The following is a 22407-nucleotide window of genomic DNA, read 5'->3' as shown; positions in this document are numbered from 1 at the left end:
AAACCTGAAACACATACTTGAACCAATTTTCTTCTTCCTCTCCACTCTTCTAAGAGTGGAGTTCAATCTACTGACTGAGGAGTAGCTTCCTTGAAATGAAGGGCAGAGACCTGTAAAAACTTAGACTGCTTTCTCCATATCTGTCAACATGTGTAGTCTGGAAGAAAAAACAAACACATACTCCCTAAAATCTTAAACTACATTTCAGTGTCTGACGAATACAGAAAAACTAGTATATATATATATAAAAAAAGTAAACTAACAAAAGAAAAACACAACTGAGATAGAGAATCATGTTAAATATCTTTCTAAACCATTCAAACATTTTTTAGCATGAAAAAAGAAAACACAGCTGAAAGCAGCATAATAAAAAAACATACTTCTAATTCACTGTTACTAAGATAAAAGAATAATATCTGATGATATGATGATACCCCCAAATATAATGTAACATTTCCATGCAACTAGACATGGAAACAATTACATGGATGGCTGGTTGATATGGTGTTCTAGCAACCAGGCTATGTGCACCAAACATCTGGTTAAAAGTTAAAAGTAAAGTAAAATTATTAAAATTCATTAAAGGAAATTAAAATAAAGCAAAACAAAGTTACATTTTTGAATTAAAAACACAAATAGCATTAAATCCAACTTTTACATCTAGTCTACAGCAGTAAGAAAAAAAAAACTACAGTAATACAAGTTGTGAAGGACTTTTTACAGCATAATTATAATTATCATAACTTGCCAGAATGACCAACAGGTAGTTAAAAAGTAGCATTAGTCACCTGAAATTGGTCTTTCCATTCCTGGTTTCAAGTTATTGGATGTTATGGCCATTTTCTAATTTTAGATTGAACTAGATGTACTTTGATCCTTAAAAGTGAATCACATCAAAAAAATGTCTAATATATAAAGTAAAAAAAAAACAAACTTAAATAGCATTAAAAAAGATTAATAGACTTTAAACAACTAAAATCATTTCAAAGGTGGACAATGTCACCATCGCCAATAACAATATCTAACAAATAAACCTTGGGACAAAACATGTTTAAAATGGTGCCATAATTAAGTCGTAATGACACCGAAACAGTAAAATGTGGCTTAATGTAACACACAATACATTGGTGCATCAGTCCCAGATAAAAGAAAACGATGAATTAAAAAACTGTGACCAATGTGTAGTCTAGTTAGGACAATTTCCTCTTTCCATTTCTGGTCCTTAAGAAAGCAAGATAGCCAAAGTCCAATAGCACGTTTTATTTAGAAAAGCTTGTTTTCACGTTGCTCACTCCAAGTCGACTGCTAACTGGCATAGAGATGAGCCTTGAATACAGGACCATAGTCCACGTATGGAACAGAAACAGCAGTGATAGAGCCAGAGCAGACAGATTTATCTGCAGTGTCACCAAGCTCGTTCCTGCAAATACCAATGTGGCCCAGTATCTAGAAACACTGGACAGAAGTAGATGTTAAAGAGAAATGAGCCAGTCGATTTTGAATATCAGTAAGAACTAAGATGAAACAATTCAAGGACCAGTAGAGAACTAAGCGAATCAGTATAAATAGTACAATTTTAGTACTGCTTAGCTTCTGTGTGATACAGGACAAGAGAAATGACATACAGTTCAGCAGTGAACACAGAAACTGTAGAGAGGATTCTCTGCACAACCACCAAACCATGGCTGAGCCCACAGAGTCACCTGATTTTGAACCATCTGTATAAATAGGAATGGAAGGGTGGTTTGAAAGATGTTCTGCAAATAACATACAGTATTTCAAATCAGGAGTGTCTGCTTTTCTCAGATGACTTAAAGAAAGGTTACATCTTGGGACAGTAATAGCCATGGTAGGATAAGCTGACCAGTGGATACAGCAAATGTTTCCAAGGATAGACCCAATTCATCCAACTGTACTTGGATACAAAGGCCAAAAGGAGCAATGGCTGATTGTCTATTTTGCAAAAGCATGGCCCACTGAGGAAGGAAAACATAATCCCAGGTGGAATGTTATGGTAAGGACTGAAGTTTTGAAGCATACAGTAAAGACAGTTGCAAACGGCAGAGGTGCAAAGAAAGTTCATGAGATTCTACGTATAAGCTATGAACAGGGGAAGTGCTGAAAGCCCTGGTGCAGAGCTGAAGTCCCTGATGATGATCTTGAAGGCCAAGGTGCTGGCAGAGCCATAGACCAGTGATCCATACTCTAGTTTTGATCAAGTAATAGCCTGATATATCTTTAGCAAAGAACATTGATCCACTCCCAAGATGTGCAAGAGTGGACGTGGAGGATGTTCAGTGCTCTTGTACATTTGACCTGTAGCTGCTTGGTATGTGTTATGAAGCTCAGCTTTCAGTCAAAGATAAGTCCACAGTTAGCACAACTTCACCAATATTGAGTTCAGAATCAGGGTGAATACCCCATTGGTGGCAAAGTGCATACAAACAGTTTTAGAGAGAGAGAATTAAAACTGTTTGCAGTGATCCACTTCAGAAAACAATTGAGGGCAGTTTGTAGCTGTCGCTCAATATACTGCATGTTTGATGATTGACATGAAATGTGAAAGTCATTGACATAGAGACCGTATGCAACAGTAAGAGGGAGTAGTTCAGTGATGGCATTAATCTTTATACTGAAAAATGTGTCACTCAAAACACAGCCCTGAAGAACTCCAAGTTCCTGTAGATAAAAACGGGAATGTGTTGAACCCACATGAACTTGGAATCACCTGTCCATTAAAAAATTTTTAATAAACATGGGTAAATGGCCAAGTAACCCATATATATGGAGGTCTCGCGAAATGCCATACCTCCATGTTGTGTCACAAGCCTTCTCAATATCAAAGAATATTGATACAAGATTTTGTCATTTGAGAAAAGCTTCTCTGATTAATGTTTCAGGTTGAATCAAGTGGTCCATGGTGGAGCACTGTCGTTAGGACACACACTGGGTGGGCGAGAGGAAGTTATTTTCTTCGAGGAACCAAACAAGACGAGCTTTAACTATCCTCTCTGAGGTCTTACAGAGACATTTCATCAAAGCAATTGGATGGTAGTTTGAAGGAATCTTCGGATCCTTCCCAGGCTTAGAGAAAGATGGGAATATAGCTCAGTGCCAGGCATCAGGAAAACATTCTCCTGCCAGATCTGGTTGAAAACAATAAAAAAAACAGCAAGAGAAGCAGGAAAGAGATAGCACAGCATTTCATTGTGCACATCATCAGATCCAACCGAATGTACTGACAGACTGATGAAGAGCCAGTGTAAGGGGACGATTATAGTCACAGAGACAATCAGCTCAAAGGAAAGAAGTGATTACTCTGCCCAACTGGTGATAAAAGATATGTTGGTTGTGAACTTAATCCAAGAGTCCTTCTGGCTTTGACATATTACCCACCAAGCATGTGCACGGGCCTGTTGGAAAGCGATGCGATTCGAGAATGTGGGATACCTATGAAAAGTATCCCACGTCCATTTTTGAGTCTTCTGTGCCATGTGGCAGGCAAGATTCCACCACAGATGATGATATTGTGGAAAATATGTCAAGGCTTTAGGAATACTTTGAGCAGCTTTCTGTACAATACAGTCAGTTATTGCTGTCACACAGTCATCTATTGATGGCATACAGATGATGGCAGGATCAAGTTCTGTAAGAACAGTAAAAGAGAGCAAGTTTGCTTGATCCTTTTTTCCATTGGTGCACATGGGTTGGGTGGCATTGACCACAGCCAGTCTCTCTCAAAATTGTAGAAAAATTATCACTGCTGCATGGGTTATTGTCAACCCTCCACGAAAAGTGGGAGAATAGTGAAGGGGAGTAAATGGAGAGATCAAAAGCAGTAAAGAACTGACAAGATGCATGAAAATAAGTATAAGAACCACTATTGAAGAGAGAAAAGTTGTGATCAGAGAGCATACACTCTACGGAGTGACCCTCTTATCAATATCAGCACTTCCTCAGAGGGGACGATTTCCATTAAAGCCCCCCAGCATTAAAAAATGGAGATGGCAACTGTTTAATGAGAGCATCAAGGTCTGATTGATCATAGGTCTCTCTAGGCAACAGGTAGAGAGAACAAACAGTGATGATACGACACAAAGAAACACAAATGGCTACAGCCTCCAAGGGTGTGTTGAGTAACAAAGACAGGGTAAGCACATGCTGATCAACCAACAGTGCTACCCCTCCATGCACTTGTCCATCACACAGCCTGTCATTTCTGTACAAAGAAAACTGCTGAAAGGTGATTGTATCAGCAAGTTTCAGAAAGATTTCCTGCAAGGAAAGACATACAGGATGGTAGGAAGAAATAAGTGTTTTGATGTCACCCAGATTAGAATGTAAACTTCAACAGTTTACATTGTATCAAGGTGGCTACTTTTATTTATGTTTAGGCAAATTGGGTGCAGACCATGTTTTATTTCTTTATTGTCTTTATTCGAGGGAGGTTTACCAACCTCAATGGATCCTACCCTGAGTTGATTGGGCAAGTCTTTGTTGTTAGAAGAGGATTCCAGTGACTTAGGGTGCAAACAAATGATCATTTTGCACCTTGGGAAAGGAGAAGAAAGTGTAACCAAAACCAAAGGAAGCAGATATTGGGGTTTGCTGAAATTAATGTTAGAGACAAAGATGGGTGTTGACATTGATTCATTAACTTTTTTAACCATGGATGTCAGAAGACTTTCTGTTTGTTTTGAGAATGATTCTTTTGGAGGTACAGAGAGATCTGTCTGCACTCCCACTGTAGTAGTGGAATGAAGTGCATCAGCATAAGTCAAACATAAAGTGGTAGATAGCAATTTTCAAGCCTCAGGGCAAGTAATGTTTTGAATCGTCTTTAAACACTGTACCTTTTTATTCCTTCCAACCATTTAGGGCAAGAATAAAAGTAAGATGGGTGAGAGCCATTGCAAGTGATGCAACAAGGGTCTGTTTCATACTCAGAGGCACCATAATCCTTGCCACTGCAACGAGCACATGTCAAGGAACCAAGACATGATGTCTCCGAGTGATGAAATGGCTGACACCGAAACTATCCGAGAGGGTTTGGAATGTATGGCCGTACCTTGCAGTTAAAATAACCTGCCTTGTTGGTAGTAGGTGGATGCTGTGATGTAAATGTTAAAATGAGGACATTGATCGGCATCAAAATTCCATCTTTGGGAGTGGAGATACACCTTACTGAAGAAACTCCTTGTGGTGGGAGAAACCAGTGGGAATCTCTGACTCAGGATGTTCTTCAAGTCCCTATCAACAATAACTTCTTGTTACGAATTCAAAGTTGAATGAGGCATAACCTCAATAGGTATATTGCCTTGGAATGTAAGAGGAATTCACTGTGCTCGAGATGTGGATATTTCTACCAATATGTCACAAGAGCGAATCCTTCTGACCAACTTTGGAGAGCCAGTGAGACCTTCTGGTCCCTTCTGAATGAAAAAGGGAGACATTTGCCCTAAAGGTTTGTCTGAAAGAAAATGTAGTATAATAAAATAAGGTACAGAAGTTACAAATGTTAAAGATTGCTGCTCAGAATCTTCAAGATGTTATTGTTTACTCATAAACTGTTTTTTCACTATTTTGGTTAACTTTTTTATTTGGATGGTCAATAATAAAAAATGAATTTATCGGTGTCTACTGTCCCCACCCACCATAAAGGCCTATGAGTGGATGGCATTACAATGCCAAACAAGAACACTGGAGCAACACCAGGGTTTCATGAGCACTATACCCAAACACCAGCATCAGATACAATGTCCACAACACCTGCTGAGAACATCCAACACTGGTACTTGGTTAACCCTAGGCCAAGTGAACCAGCCAACTGACCCAAGGGGAGCCACCCCAAGGCTGCCCATCTACAGGAATTCAAGGCCACAGTGGTATGTTAGGGTTGGACCCCTCAACCATCAGGATCTTCTCCTCCTCTTCATGGGTCACCATGCACAACACACATGTTGATGGATCTTTAGATCACAAAAGAGGTAAACTAAAAGAACAGAACCTCCCCTGGGAGGTCCCCTCACCAATCACAGGAATCCAGAATGAGGGGAACAACTACCTGAAGAAATCCACAATGGTAAATATTATTCATCATGTAACTACACATGAAAACAATTACTTCAAGATATCCACAATGATACGTGCCTTTCTCCTTGTAATTAGACATTATAACAATTACTTCAAAGATATCCACAATGATATGTGCCTTTCTCCTTGTAATTAGACATTAAAACAATTACTTCAAAGATATCCACAATATGTACCATTCTCCATGTAATTAGACATTAAAACAATTACTTCAAAAATATCCACAATATGTACCATTCTCCATGTAAGTAGACATTAAAACAATTACTTCAAAGATATCCACAATGATATGTACCATTCTCCATGTAATTAGACATTAAAACAATTACTTCAAAGATATCCACAATGATATGTACCATTCTCCATGTAATTAGACATTAAAACAATTAGTTCAAAGATATCCACAATGATATTGCACCATTCTCCATGTAATTAGACATTAAAACAATTACTTCAAAGATATCCACAATGATATGTACCATTCTCCATGTAATTAGACATTAAAACAATTACTTCAAAGATATCCACAATGATATGTACCATTCTCCATGTAATTAGGCATTAAAACAATTACTTCAAAGATATCCACAATGATATGTGCCATTCTCCATGTAATTAGACATTAAAAAATTACTTCAAAGATATCCACAATGATATGTACCATTCTCCATGTAATTAGACATTAAAACAATAACTTCAAAATATCAACAATGATATGTACCATTCTCCATGTAATTAGACATTAAAACAATAACTTCAAAGATATCCACAATGATATGTACCATTCTCCATATAATTAGACATTAAAACAATTACTTCAAAGATATCCACAATGATATGTATCATTCTCCATGTAATTAGACATTAAAACAATTACTTCAAAGATATCCACAATGATATGTATCATTCTCCATGTAATTAGACATTAAAACAATTACTTCAAAGATATCCACAATGATATGTACCATTCTCCATGTAACCTCAGAACTTTTATATTTTTGCTTCTTCAGTTTATTTTGTGCCCATTACTTTAAGACTTTTGTCAATATGATTGTTAATCCTTTGTTAGTTACTTTCATTTAAACTCTTATTTCTTAATTCTGTAAGCATGAAATGCATCACTTTTCTTATAATGTGATAAAAACAGTTACGTGAGAACATTATATCTACCTTAGTACATACAATTTATCTTGTAAATAGAAATAAAATTAATTGCAATCACTTGATACCATGGTGGAATCCACACTGGTATTAACTATTCCCTTGTAAGTAGATATAAAAAATTACTGAAGAACATGATAACATGTATGGTGATTTATACTTTTATATAAATGGAGATTTAATATAATTACCTGAGAATGTGACTGTATCCACCATTTTCCATGGAGGCTGCTGATAAAGGTCCCATCTGCTGAGTTCTTACAATTTTACACTATGTGAGATAGTCAAGGGTGGAACAAAATTTACCACATCAATCCAAAAAGTATTTTGAATATTTCCTAGAGACATGAACAATCTTTAAGTGACATGCCTCTTCACTTCTTCCAAATACATTTACATTACTAACATATAAAAAAAAATATATATTGCACTTGAATGTTGGAAATACATCTTTGCTAATTAAAGCATTTATTTTCTTATTGAGATACAAAAGTTTATTTATACTATGATTATACTTTAAAACTCAGGAAGGAAACTAAGTTTTCTCAAGAACTTTGCTATAATGTTGTGTATGATTATAACCAATGGCAAAAATCAAAATTAATTGAAAATTTATGTTACAAGATCTTCTACATAACATCACATTCATGGTATGAACTTATTTTCATATGCTCTCAATGAACAGGTAGATTTAAACAGTTTGAATACATCTTTGGTGTTAAATTCACTTATTTTTTGTGGAGATGGTTTACCACAGGTTTGTTACATAGCTGTGCATGTATCATACTTTGATTAAATTGTTGTGAATTGGCACTTGTTGTATATTGCTGAATCATGTCAGTAGAACCTTCCAAGGTTTACACACTATCACAAATTATTGCATCATAATATCCCATGAAGACCATTGTGTAAAGCAACTGAGGCCTCTTTCAGACAACAAATATGCATCCAAAATGCACTTTGAGTTGGTCACTTAGATATATCTAGACAGTCTGAGTGGGAGTTTAGCCATAAAGAGTGTATTCTGGCTATTTCTGAAGTGAAATTATCACAGACTGTATTGTAACAACAAAGTAAAAATTATATAATATGAACAAGATTGTGTGAGCTTTAAGAAAAGGAGACAACAATTTAAAGATTTGGATACAACTGTAATAGCCAACAGTGTAATGAACATTTGAATATATGTTTGACTTGCTTTAATTTACTATTATTTAAAAAAAGTGAACTCTATGCTGTTTCTTCACTGTTGAAATGCCAACAAGTCAGACACTTACTGTAAAGCATAGGCCTATAAATTCACAGCTGAAGCAATAGAATAAATATTGTAGAGGCCACATATACACCATTTTAACTGGCTTTGATAAGTGGATGGTGAAGGGCAAATAACTTAGCCTTAAAGATGGTGATATATGAGAGTTTGTTACACAACAACAAGACATAAAGAGAGAAACAAACAACAAAAAAGAGAAGAAGAAAAAGAAAGGCTGAAAAAAAGAAATGAAAAAACTGGAAACTGAGAGAAAGGAGAGACTAAAAAAACAAAGAGAATATAACAGTACAACTTGAAGTCACTAAGTTTAACAAGCAAATTGAAGGATCATTAACAATGGGCTGACAGAACTTGATGAATAGAAAGACAACATGAATGATCTAATGAGAAGTGAAACATTCACCCCTCAAGGTCAAAACTGGGACAAAACAATTTGACATTTTGGCTTAGTTTCCTTTTCACAGTAAAAGGACTACAAGTGTATGTAGGTGTAATATCAGAAGATGCCATGGACTAGAATATGTTAAAAATTGCCTTGCTGAAATGCAATGAAATTGCATAGGATGGTTTTTGTTAGAATTTAGAAAAGGCAAAGTTGACACTAGAGAAACTATATTTCAGTTTGTGGCATGTCTACAGCAATATTTCACAAGGTGAATTTACATGGCCAAGTGTGAAGATAGTTTTGAAGGACTGGTAATCCTACTAACAGATGAATAATTCATTATCATGTACTCCACTTACATGTCATTTTTTGTACCAGAAAGAGCACCAAATGACATGATAAAGATGATCAAGCTGGCAAAATAGTATGTGGAAGCCCATGGGGAGAACATAACAGGCAAATCCAATCATAACCATTCAAAGCCAACAAGAGGGATTACAAGCAGGATGCCACCACAGGTGACAAGAAGTCGTCAGACAAATGGGAGATACTACACTTGTTAGAAAATGAGACTTATTGTGATATGATTGCAAGTTTGCAACCAACAAGAATCTCAAATCAAGCAGTTAGAGTTACCTACAAAGATGGTGCTAGTAAGATACTAGAGAAAAATGATTGTCAATGTTGCCAGAAATCACATAAAATAATTCATGATTAAACAGTACTTGAATGACAGTCAGTTCAAATTAAGAAACGGATCAATCACAACTTATCAGTAGGTGAACACTATGTTTGGCAACAAGAACATGACAGTGAAATGAAACACTGGGAGAAGAAGTGAGAATTACTCTAGTATCAAATGACCAGATAATGGCAAAAGTACATATATGTGTGCTGACTGATGGGACAGTGAGAAAGTTTCCTATAGTAACAATAAAGGGAAACTCCATACTATGTGGGAGACCTTGAGACAACACATAAGAAAGCACCCATCTATGACATGGTAATCAGCAATATACCTGACAACAGAAATTTGAAGGAACCAGACAGAAAGGAGACTGATGAAGTATCTGCAGTCACCACAAGAATTCAAAAAAATAAAAGCAAACAAAACATCAACCCTCTGCAAATCTCAAAAAGTGACATTGTGTATGTATGTCTATGGGAATTGAAGGAAGCACAGAAGAAAGACCCTTCAATGATGAAACTTTGAAACAATGTCTAAGAGACAATTGAGCACAAAATGAGGAAAAAAAGGATATACAGAACAGAGAATCAGAAGAAAGTGCTGTATCAGATCTATCAAAGCACTTCTACCAGAAGTTAAACAGATCATTGTACCAACAAAGCACTAGACTCAAGTAATGAAGAAGTTGGCCAACAAGTAACTTTTGAAATGACACCAAGGAATAAAGAAGATGGCATACAAAATAAAGGGACTCTACCTAGAATGAATGTAGCCATAGAGCCATGAGATGAAATGTCTCTTATAGGAGTGCTATCCAACACAGTTGCCATGGACTTGATTGGACAACTAACACCTGACATGAGCAATATGTATGTGATGATAGTAGCTATGTAACACTTTACCCAGAAGCCATAGCACTACCAAAGACAGAGAAACTCGCAGAAACCTTCCTTATAGGTGTTCTGCAGAGAAGGGTTTTAAAAAGAAGTCTCAAGTGACAGAGGGACCTAGTTTACCTCAAAATTGATTCAAGAGGTGTGCAGACTCATCAGCACTAAGCAGCTCTTTGCAAGACAGTTGATGACGTCCTAAAGAGCATGATGAAAATGTTCGAGAAAAGACCACGTGACCAGGACAAGTACCTCCAGGCAGTAGTATTTGCTTATTAATAATTCTCGTATGTAAATATAAGATTTTCAGTATTCATGTTACTGCATGGAAGAGCAGTATGAGGTCCAATGCGGATACTGTGAAAACTGTTCACAGAAGAAGAAGAGTCAGAAGTGATGCGCATATACCAATATGTGTTAGACCTAAGAAACCAACTGTAGAAGACTTGTCAACTCACTCAAACAAGTTTGTATGCAGCCGATGTCAGACAGAAATACTTCTATGATAAGAAGTCCAAGGATTAACATTTCAGAAAGAAGGTTTCTGTTCCTTAAAGACACAACAAACTCATCTGAAGGTTAGTAATTTTCACACACAAAAAAAAATGAAAATCTGAGACCACTGGGTGTAGATGACATGTACAAAAGTGTCAACATCAATGAAGAAATTAATGACAAATTGAAGAAAGAAGTAGCAGTGTGCACCTGTCTCCACAGACAGATAAAGCCAGACAGACTGTGACCATGACCAAGAACTCAGTCAAAGTGAAGTCCTACCAAATGTTCTACATAATAAAAGCCTGATTAAGCTAAAAGTTAAAGTAATGTTAGAAGCTGGAATAACTGGGCCTTTGAATTAAGTTTACTGTTCACTGGTGGTAATCATGAAGACCATGAATGTCTCACAACCATCTGTACAGATTTCCAGAAAATAAACTTTATGACAGAATTTGGCTCCAAACCTATGGGCAACCCAGATGCTATTGCAGTGAAAATAAATGGGCCCAAGTTCTTCACTAAGGTCAATCTCAGAAAAGTGTATTGGCAAAGTTTCAAGAGAAGACAGCCTTTTTTGACACCTGATGAATGGTACCAATTCAAGAAAGATGCCATCTGGATTAATCAATTCAGCAGCAGCATTCAACTTCTTGATGAGAAAAATGTTGCAAAAAACCCACCAACATTGTGTACGATGTAACCATCTGAAGAAACTCAGGGATCTGTTCAGAAAGACACTGAGCAGTGAGATCTGTGACTCAAGAAGTGTTTGGCCACCATACTGACATTTGGAACTTCTTCAACAGTCTGTATGGAAGGAGTTCATCATCCAAATGAATCACCAACCACTTGACTTATAAAACTGAATGTGCAATAATCATGAGTTAGGTATTGTACCCCAAGAACTTCTGGTCCCACACTGAATCCAACAAGAGGACTGCAAATGTTGGTGCAAGACTGTATGAGTAGATTTTTGGATGAACTGGAAACAGTCTTTGTATATAGTACAAAAAATAATTGTAAACACGTTTCTTAAAGAGAAGCTTATTGTTATATCCACACAAGTGTTTAAGTTTATTGTAAGTGTTATTACTTAAGTAGTATAAGAGAGAGTGTTCAATTTAGTTATTTTTAGTAGCAGTAGTTTATAATTACTTTTCTGTGTACGAATCACAGACTGTGATTTATACTTGCTGTACTATTGCATTATTTTATTAGAAACTTCTAACTTTTTCTCATTGTTTTGATTGAATATTATTTTATCACAATAATTCATAATGTGAAAAATGTTTAAGACCTCTGTGAGGTTATAAAAATGTGTGTCAAAAATGTAGTTTGGGTTAGTTTGATTGAACAGATAGATCTAGCCTGTGTGATTGTGAGTTTAGCCATAAAAAGCATATATTGGTGATTTCTAACTTGAAATTATCACAAACTATATTGTAACAACATAGAAGCCAAGAATTAATTTGTTTTGTAAATTGGATTCTAAAGTAACTGGACCAAGCTATGTGGATTTTGATGAAAAGAAGACAAGTATTTAATGCTCTAAATACAACTGTGCTAGCAAATAATGAAAAAAAACATTTGTTTATACATTTTAATTGTTTTAATACATTATTACCTGAAATAAGAGAACTGTATGCTGTTTGTTTGTTATTGAAATTTGTTGCCAAGTCCCACACACCAACTATAAAGAATCCAATCAATTTTAAAATATATGAAACTCTGAGCAGACTAAAGACACAACCAAAATCCTTGAAAACTTAGACTGAAAAAACACTAGCTTTTTCAAAGATTAAAATAGCTAAAAACCACTTTAGGAACATCTTAAGCTAGTGATTGGTTATTCACATGTCATATAATGTAGTAAGAGTATATAATGGACTGTTTCAAAAAATTGGAAAGAGTTGAATAGAGCCCACTGTGTTAAAGACCTCATACCTTTTTATTTTATATTCTAGCTTGTTAAAGTTAGTAATCTGAGTTCCTAATTTGTATGAAACTGTGAACTTAGTATTTTGACACCACAAACATCTAATTTTAAACTGTGCAGCATTAAACATAACATGTGACTCACTAAAATCAATATTTATGTTCTTTTAATACTTATTTTTAAACTAAGAAATTAACTCATACATAACATTAAATAGTAAAATTATAATCTACAATTTGATTCCAAACTTACTGACATAAATTCATAAAATATTTGTTCAATACAATCTTGAATGCAAGTCAACAAACACAACAAGATGGCCTTTGATCCATGATCCATTATAAAAGGATTAAACATTGTTAAGTCCTTAATACTGCATGAAAGTTAGACCACACAGTACTGAATATAATGCACCAGATTAAGTCACAGTATAACTATACACTTGCTACATGGATGAAAAGGTCCTGTCACAAACTACAGCTCTTGAAAGAACATGATGACTTGTTTGTACATCTCTTGAATGTTAAAGACCTAAGTGACATACATAGGTTTGTGTACACACTACCATTTAAAATATTCAATTGCTCTTCATTAAACTATAAGTCAAACTCAGGGTTTAGATGGTAATGTATCAAAATGGAAACTAATGCTTTCTTAAACTAAAATGCACTTCCAATAATACTTACCTATGCAGACATTACAGCTATTTCATGATTTCTAAGGATTCCATATTTTGCCCATCTAAGCACTGAAAATACTAACTTCAGTCTTTTATACCCAACTTAAATACCTTAGACAAGTTCTAACTAGCAAACTGCTCCACAAACTTTAATGTGCCTTCTAACTAGGTACTGTATATAACCATCTCATCCTGACAACACAGTCACTTTTTCTGAGAAATACATTTGGTTTTAGTGGGAAGATAGAACAGGAGAGTGTCAGTGAAGGTAAGTATTATCGAAAATACATGTTCAGTTAACTTTCGAAATAGACCATCTACTGACACTAGAATCCCATGTTAAGAAGGTGGAGGGGCTGGTGCAGGCATGATCCATACAGAAAGTGTCTTCATAGAACAGGAGTATACCAAGAAAAAGAATAGTACAAGAGTGGGAGAACTGAACTACCTCCAGAACAGATATGCTCTTCACCTGAAACTTAATTTTTATATCCAAGGTGGAACAGAATACAAGTAATCATTCGTATAGGTTAGCCTCAACCAGGTAGCCAAGGTTGGATTTAGGCAGTCATGAAACCTGTATCTCATGTTAGTGGTTAGGGTTATTGGACCACAATGTTTTGTGTGTGTATATAAATATATATGACTGGATCTCAACCTGTAGCCAAAGAATGATGCTTTACATAATGAGAAAGTAACAACAACTAAGTGGACAAACCTTCTCCTCTACCTAAAGGAATCTAAAAGGCAACACAACAGTTTTAGAAATACAGGCTAGACTAATAATGAAATTAATGTTTTCTTAAAGAACACTGTAGAAAATTTGTTACCCAAAAGTTATTACCACCACTAGCTTCTACAGATGAAAGTCTTGTAGTAAATTCAATTATTTTACATGAGAAAATATTCTGGTAACTCTGCTTCAAATTTTGAAATTATTACCCTAATAAATCATTACTTATTTCCTAGCAAAGTGACATTTTTATGTTGTAAAAAACATAAATAAGGCTGTTAATCAATGACTAGAACAAGCATTTTAATTGTTTTATAATATTTACAGTCTTTAATTTCTCAAAGAAAAAGAACATAAAATACCAGTAAATTAAGCTCATGATTAATTAATGAGTATTCCAACTACCTTTCCCTTTATTTGCAGGCTTGGAGTTATTCTGGTTACTAGATCTCAACATCACAAAATACTGATGACACCAAACCGTTAAACAATCCAATATTGAAAACACAGTCTGGGCACTCAAGTGGCAAAGGTCAGTCTTCTCATGAAACTTCAATTTGCTCTGTTCAGCTTGGTCAACATGGCTTAGAACAGCCATAATCTCTCTGTAGATCTATAGACCCAAATACATAAAAAGTTTTGCTTTTCTTTTTATAATAACACATATTAATTCTAAATTTTAGTGAGATTAAAATCTACCTTGATTATCAACGTTAAAAAAATTATTTCACATTCCATTTTGCTTTTAAAAATTCTACTACTAAAATATGCAGCAAAATATTTCATAGATTCTTGTAATTTATAACATCTATGATAACGCAAAAACTGCTGTGAACACATTATTCAGCTCACATTTTCAGTTCATTTTGGTATAAATCAGTCATCTTTACACCTCCACAATTCTGGGGATTTCATCTTAATATGTAGGACAACCACCATGAACAACAAAGGCAGTACAGCACTGATGCTGTATACTCGATATCAGAATGTTCATTAAGTTCTAAGGCATCAGTAATCACTCCATTAAAAACAAATACCTTCAGGGCATTTTCAGTATTCTGAATTATTTCATAGGATGTGATGAAGCTCACAAGAGTATCTCATGCATGAACAATGGATATGAAGACTGGTGACACACTTCACTCAATCCCCTCTTTTGAAGACGATGCACTGATTACTTCTACACAGTTAGAATGAAAATCATAATTCTTTATGTGACAGAACACAGGATAATATAATTTAAGGCATTAGTAGTCCAATCAGAAGATCGTAAAACAAAGTCTTCCAATGTTCATTGCTGTCAACACCAACTTGAATCACCATCATATGTACAATGTCTCCATATGAATATGGTATTTAACCTGACTCTCAGATACTCATCAAATAAGCACATAGGTGTTATATGGTAGCAGGGTGAGACATAGCTCACTTGTAAAATTACTATTCTTATATTGTTGGTCCACTTGGTATGTTCTTGGCACAATAAGAAGCAAGTCATTTCCTGCTATATGTGAGCATAATGCACCTTAGTAGGTGTGTGAAATACAAGCTATCCTCGTATAGTCTCTATTTTAGCAGTCTGTATACTTACAGTGCCAAAGTAAAAACTACAGACATTTGACACAGTCTAAGAGCAAGTTTAACCAACCAAACAGAGCTTTAGACACCTGACTCAACCTATATGCAGTTTTTTTAAACCTATCTGCCTGTGCATCATTTACTATTGCAGTAACACTGTAGTCTTACACTGCACAGCATTCAAAAAACAAACAATGTTGTCTTATATAATTATATAAATCAAAATCACTGTTCAACTGGTATTTTTAATGCTATAACATTTGGTGTAACATGCAAAAGTGGATTATAGTTTATTTTAACATTCATGTTTTTCATATTACATTATATTTGTTGAAAGTTATGACAAGACTTCAGTGCACATAAGCTAAGTAAACATGTACGGTAAATAAAAACAGATTATTCTAATAATTCAAACTATTTCTTCTTGAATGTTACTGTTAAGTTTATAGCACTCATAAGATACACATAAATAAGTTAATATCTATCAAAAAAAAAACATTATTAGATATAAATTCATGCTGTCCAAGAATACTCTTAGCAAAAATATTGTTAATTAGACTGACAAAAGTAACGTTGATCTCAATTTCAAAGATCTGACCATAGGTCACTCATACATTTTTTGACAGTTTTATCTTTGTTTCTGGCAGTGACAGTTGTAACTGGCAAAATAAACTGTCAAAAGAAATAATGTTACTTTCAATCAAGTTGAAATTGACTAGATATGTAAGATGGAACTAGGATTTGTAATCAACAATAAGAAAGAAAGAAAATTTTTTGATAAAAGGAAGTACTTTTAATATTATTTTGAAAATAGTTTCTCACAATAGAATTCACATCCTGAAAAACGACTGAAAGACTAAAGTTAAGTAAAATGTCCCAAAAGTCAGAATACCTTTGGCTGACTGATAGATAATTAACCAATTCAGAATCTTTTCTATTTACTGTAAACATCAAAGCAGATGTACTGGTACTGGTATTTTCTTTCTGTTCCCTGCTTTCTTACCCCTTAAAACATTTTATTACCAGATCTAAACAAAATTAATGATTGGCCAATCTGATAAGAGAAGATGCAGAAGTCTGTCAAATGGCTATCAATGCTAAGCTCTGTCTTTAAAATCTCACAGCCTATCAGTTGTATTATATTCTTTACTTCTGAAAAAAGAAAATGTCATATAAAGAATTATGTACATTTACTTCTATACTTTATATTATTTCTTAAAACAAACATCTTCCTTTTCTTCATTGCTTGCATCTTGTAAAACATTAACCATGATGTGAGGAAGAAGAAAAACTGCTGTCTTCACATCGTTTTTGACAATCATGAAGCATGACTGAAAAACTCTAGCTGTATTCTCTCGCTTTATCTGAGAAATTAAATACACAAAACCATATAAATTTTATAAAATTAAGGGCATTTAAAAACATGCTAATGAGCATGGAAAAGTTAGTTTTAAATTGAAATGATTTTGGTTGTTTTTCTCTATGGCATAATCTGTTCTCAAAAAGCAGTTTTATAAAAAACTATTCTGCACTATTTCTTTTCTTTCCATTAAAAACAGAAAATTAACATATACAAAGACAAAATGAGAGAATTTTAAGTGTAATGTGGTGATTATAATCTAGTACTTGTCTTTGATACTACAGTAGTCTACCCCCCCAAAAGAAATTCTAAAAGTGTATACCACCTTTATGTTCTAAACATATTTGTAGAGTAAGTTTCAATAATGTGCTCCTAATGGGCTAAAACTGTGACAAATGTTACAGAACTGTGTGCACGTTACTTAATAGTTGAAATTAACATTCTCCTGAATTAGAAAAGGAAATGAAACTCAGACTTACAAGAACTGTGTGAACAGATATGTTTAGCTGAACTGTGAGGTGCCTCTGTTTCAGTAATACTTTTATCTACACAGTCTGATCTCTAGTTCAAATTTCGTCATGGTTTTAGTTAATATAATAATCACCTATAACAATAATATTGATTAGCAACCTAATTATCTCATTTCTTTTTATCACAGAAAAGTGCTTCTTACCTTCTGGAGAAGACAAGATGCCCAATTACAGGCCCAATCTTTAAAAGTGCTTCCTAGTTTGCTCCCATATATTGGGCATGGAAAGGAAGTCCTCTTGTTACTAGACATAATGTACCTATCAAATAATAACACAAAACCTGATGAACTCTTTTTTTAACTTTTATTAAAAAAGCAGAACAACTTCAATATTCAAATAACTTTTCAGTTTATGTGAAATATTTAAAAAAAAATTGAGTTTTTAATGTTTAAACTAGGCTAAAATACCGTTGAATTGTAATGTTTTATAACACAGTAAAGATAAAAGAAAAACATAACACAATGAACAATGTTAGAAAAAAAATTGATAAGAAAGAAAATAACTGAAAATTACTGTCTAAATTTCATTATAATAAAAAATAAAATACATACCTGGAGTGCTGCAAAGGTACCAAAATTTCTTGAATCTCTTCTGAAAACCTGTTCCAAAGACTATTACTTGGTCTCACAATTTGTGACAACTCTCCACTTTGACAAGTATATATCTGTAAGGTTTCCTGCAGTGCATAAGATGCACAGTCCTACAAAAAAGAAAAATGTGTACTTTACATAAGAAAACAGTCATAAACACAGCATGAAAAACTTCAGTTCCAGAAAGAAAGAAAAACGTTAGGAAGTGGAGAAATAAAAATAACAATAAATACACACAATACCATATGTTTACTGTGAAAGGCCTACAGTATCATACGTGACTGTGTTTACTGTGAAAGATATAAGGTATAACGTGTCACTGTGTTTACTGTGAAAGATATAAGGTATCATGTGCAACTGTGTTTACTGTGAAAGATACAAGGTATTATGTGTGACTGTGTTTAATGTGAAAGATATAAGGTATCACGTGTGACTGTGCTTACTGTGAAAGATATAAGGTATAATGTGTGACTGTGTTTAATGTGAAAGATATAAGGTATTATGTGTGACTGTGTTTAATGTGAAAGATATAAGGTATCACGTGTGACTGTGTTTAGTGTGAAAGATATAAGGTATTATGCAAGACTGTGTTTAGTGTGAAAGATATAGAAGACAGATATAAAGTATCATGTTGTGACTGTGTTCACTGTGAAAGATATAAGGTATCATGTGCAACTGTGTTTACTGTGAAAGATATAAGGTATTATGTGTGACTGTGTTTAATGTGAAAGATATAAGGTATCACGTGTGACTGTGTTTAATGTGAAAGATATAAGGTATCACGTGTGACTGTGCTTACTGTGAAAGATATAAGGTATCGTGTGTGACTGTGTTTAATGTGAAAGATATAAGGTATTATGTGTGACTGTGTTTAATGTGAAAGATATAAGGTATTATGTGTGACTGTGTTTAATGTGAAAGATATAAGGTATCATGTGTGACTGTGTTTAATGTGAAAGATATAAGGTATAACGTGTGACTGTGTTTAATGTGAAAGATATAAGGTATCACGTGTGACTGTGTTTAGTGTGAAAGATATAAGGTATTATGCAAGACTGTGTTTAGTGTGAAAGATATAGAAGAAAGATATAAAGTATGTTGTGACTGTGTTCACTGTGAAAGATATAAGGTATCATGTGCAACTGTGTTTACTGTGAAAGATATAAGGTATCACGTGTGACTGTGCTTACTGTGAAAGATATAAGGTATCGTGTGTGACTGTGTTTACTGTGAAAGATATAAGGTATCGTGTGTGACTGTGTTTACTGTGAAAGATATAAGGTATTATGCAAGACTGTGTTTAGTGTGAAAGATATAGAAGAAAGATATAAAGTATGTTGTGACTGTGTTCACTGTGAAAGATATAAGGTATTATGTGTGACTGTGTTTAATGTGAAAGATATAAGGTATCATGTGACTGTGTTTACTGTAAAAGACCTAAAGTATTAACAGGAATATGAGAGGATAACGGATGATGATTTCCTTGATAAACAAATCCCAATTCAAGGGGAGTGGAAGACTTGTAGTATGCATAAAGAAAAAGTTCACATACAAAGGGCAACACTAAATAAGAACAGTTAATCTTGTGAGAGATGGCAAGTACATTGAAAATACATTTTCAGTATAGGGAAAATTAAGACTTCTGATATGGTAATTATCTACTCTCACAATATTAGCTAGAATCTTACATTGATAACAAGGAGGGACCAGTGTGAGGATATGACAAAAGAATATTTTAAAATTATCTGAAGGATATCTTGGAAATGAAAGAATCAGATCTGAAGATCATAGAAAGGGAAGTGGACCATTTCTGAGCCAGGGATACTCTTCATCCGATTATGAAACGTGTGAAATATAAGGGAAAAAAATGAGAGGAGTACATCAGAGTGAGAGAGAATGTGGCAAGAAAGTGGTCATAACCAATACTGTAACTCATTCTCAAAATAGGAAAGGCAGGTAAACAAAAGAAACATCCCTAGGTGTACAGCAGCTTGGATGCAATGGACTACACATAGTAAATCAACTACTTTCAAAACATGCCCATGAGATACCAACATCCATGTGAGTGTAGAATAAAGAGCATACACTCTTTACCTCAATCCCATGAAATGGGGAATTGAAACCCACTCTAATTCCTGGGTATGACACTAGGATTAGATCTGAGCTATTGAATTGGTATCAACAGAATGTCTGTTGCATGTAATCAACTCCCATAACTGTGAAATGGGCCAGGACCATCCATAGACAATATCATACCCCTAATATTAAGATGAGAAAACAAGAAACAAGAGATAGCCAATGACAGAACCAGAACAATTTCACAAATCATTGCTGTGACCCACAGCCAAGATGGAGGAAATTGAGTTAGGAAGATAGTTAACTTGAAATATGTGTGAGAACTTAAGTAAATGAGTTCACTCTAAATTCAAAACCTTCTTATAGTGTAACAACATTTAGTTCAGAGTAGGATGACAGTTTCCAATAAAAGGGATGAATTACATCTTGATGTCTCATTCTGTTGTCAATGGTTATCATAAAGAGAAGAATATCACATCATCTACACCCATAAAATACCACCACCCTATTCTGTAATTTATTGGTTATTGTGAGTAACTCATTCAGCTGGGTGCCTTCAGGGTCAACCACCTCAGCAATTTGGAACTGGAGTTGTAAGGATGCCCATACTCCACTTGAAGCAAGGAAGGTGACAATGTGGTGGTGAAATCCAAAGCAGTATCACCACATAACCACAAAATCTTATTTTGAAAAATCAGACCATACTGAGTTATTAATTCTAGGAATGATTGGGATGAACAACAAACCCCTTCTGTTTTCCCATTCAGTCCAAGGGTGATACAGTCTGGGATGGGCTTGGTTATGAAACACAAAATATCATGAAAATCATGAACCTATATGTGATTTTGTGGAACACCCCATCTCAATGGTGAATGTGTGAAGCCATGGAAGATAAATTGAACACATCATGGAAGTACAGTGTGGATTTAAAGTTTAAAAAATCCTGGTGTCTGACCACAGAACAGGATCAAAATAATGATGAATGAAAAGAAGACCTGTGAAAAGAAAAAAAAAGTATAAATAGAAACTTAACAGTCAGTCACACAGAATTATGAAGAATGGCTACAGGTGGAAGATAAAACCCCAAACAAAGAGGAAACTGCAATATAATGGAAGACTTAGAATGGATGACAAAGGCAAGCAAGGGAAAAGTGAAATTGTCAGATCTGATAGGAGTATACCTAGAACAAATTCCAAGAGAAATAGACCAACTGAAACAAAAGATGGACCTAACTGGCAAAAAAAGTAGGTAAAAGATCATGAACAGAGGAGGATTGCCAGAGGATAAAGAAAACTTATCCTGGTAGGAAGCAGTATGTCAACAAAGATCTCTCACTGAGCACAGAAGCCTACACGGATAAAGTCAAGGGGAAAGATGGAAAATGGAAGAAAAGGAGGAATCACCATCTCGAGCTGCTAACAATAATGCCATATCCCCAAAAGTGATAGAACCTTGTGAGCAGTAAATACAACCTTAAAAAAGAAAAAGCTCTTCCAAACCTAAGCACTGTCAAATGAGAAGTGATAGTTCAGTAGAGGAGTGTAGAAGGAACCACATATGTCAAATGAGTATGTCACATGACGATTCGGATGAGAAACGCATTGAAATCTTACAATTCCAAAAGTGAGGAGCAGAAGGTTTGTAGCATGTGTAAAGTTCACATATGTGAGAAAAGATAATCATTATGTTGGAATTTCATATTTTTTTAGACCTAAATACAGCTTACTTACTAAGCTTGATAAATTATAGTGGAATTCTACAGTACTGATATTGTAACTTATGACTATTTTGTTTATTTAAACTGTATATTTGTTACCTGTAAATAACAGTATTGTAAATACGTATATAATGTATAATAATTGAAATGTGACTGTATTTTGCACAATCCTTTTCCACTACAACACAGTCAAAACAGGTCACTCTGTGGATAGTAAAA

General features: G+C 34.6%; 1 protein-coding gene across 7 annotated transcripts in view; it reads right to left on the bottom strand.

Moving 5' to 3' along the window:
- LOC143242735 (serine/threonine-protein kinase ATR-like) overlaps nucleotides 1-22407 on the bottom strand; it is a 46389-nt gene that overhangs the window by 4367 nt on the left and 19615 nt on the right. For 5 of the 7 annotated variants that reach the window (XM_076486205.1, XM_076486208.1, XM_076486207.1 and 2 more), the window contains 7 exons: nucleotides 18356-18504; nucleotides 17948-18062; nucleotides 17141-17278; nucleotides 14742-14949; nucleotides 12613-12678; nucleotides 7446-7592; nucleotides 18-157 (listed from right to left, as the gene is read on the bottom strand). In XM_076486205.1, the coding sequence (XP_076342320.1) occupies nucleotides 7513-7592; nucleotides 12613-12678; nucleotides 14742-14949; nucleotides 17141-17278; nucleotides 17948-18062; nucleotides 18356-18504 (756 nt within the window). In that variant the 3' untranslated portion in view covers nucleotides 18-157; nucleotides 7446-7512. The remainder of the gene's footprint in view (nucleotides 1-17; nucleotides 158-7445; nucleotides 7593-12612; nucleotides 12679-14741; nucleotides 14950-17140; nucleotides 17279-17947; nucleotides 18063-18355; nucleotides 18505-22407) is intronic. The other 2 variants (XM_076486211.1, XM_076486210.1) reach the window with 2 other exon arrangements.

The sequence above is a fragment of the Tachypleus tridentatus genome, unplaced genomic scaffold (genome assembly GCF_004210375.1).
Source record: "Tachypleus tridentatus isolate NWPU-2018 unplaced genomic scaffold, ASM421037v1 Hic_cluster_2, whole genome shotgun sequence".
Lineage (NCBI taxonomy): Eukaryota > Metazoa > Arthropoda > Merostomata > Xiphosura > Limulidae > Tachypleus > Tachypleus tridentatus.
The sequence above is the reverse complement of the archived record's forward strand: the minus strand, read 5'-3'. Positions and strand labels throughout refer to the sequence as shown.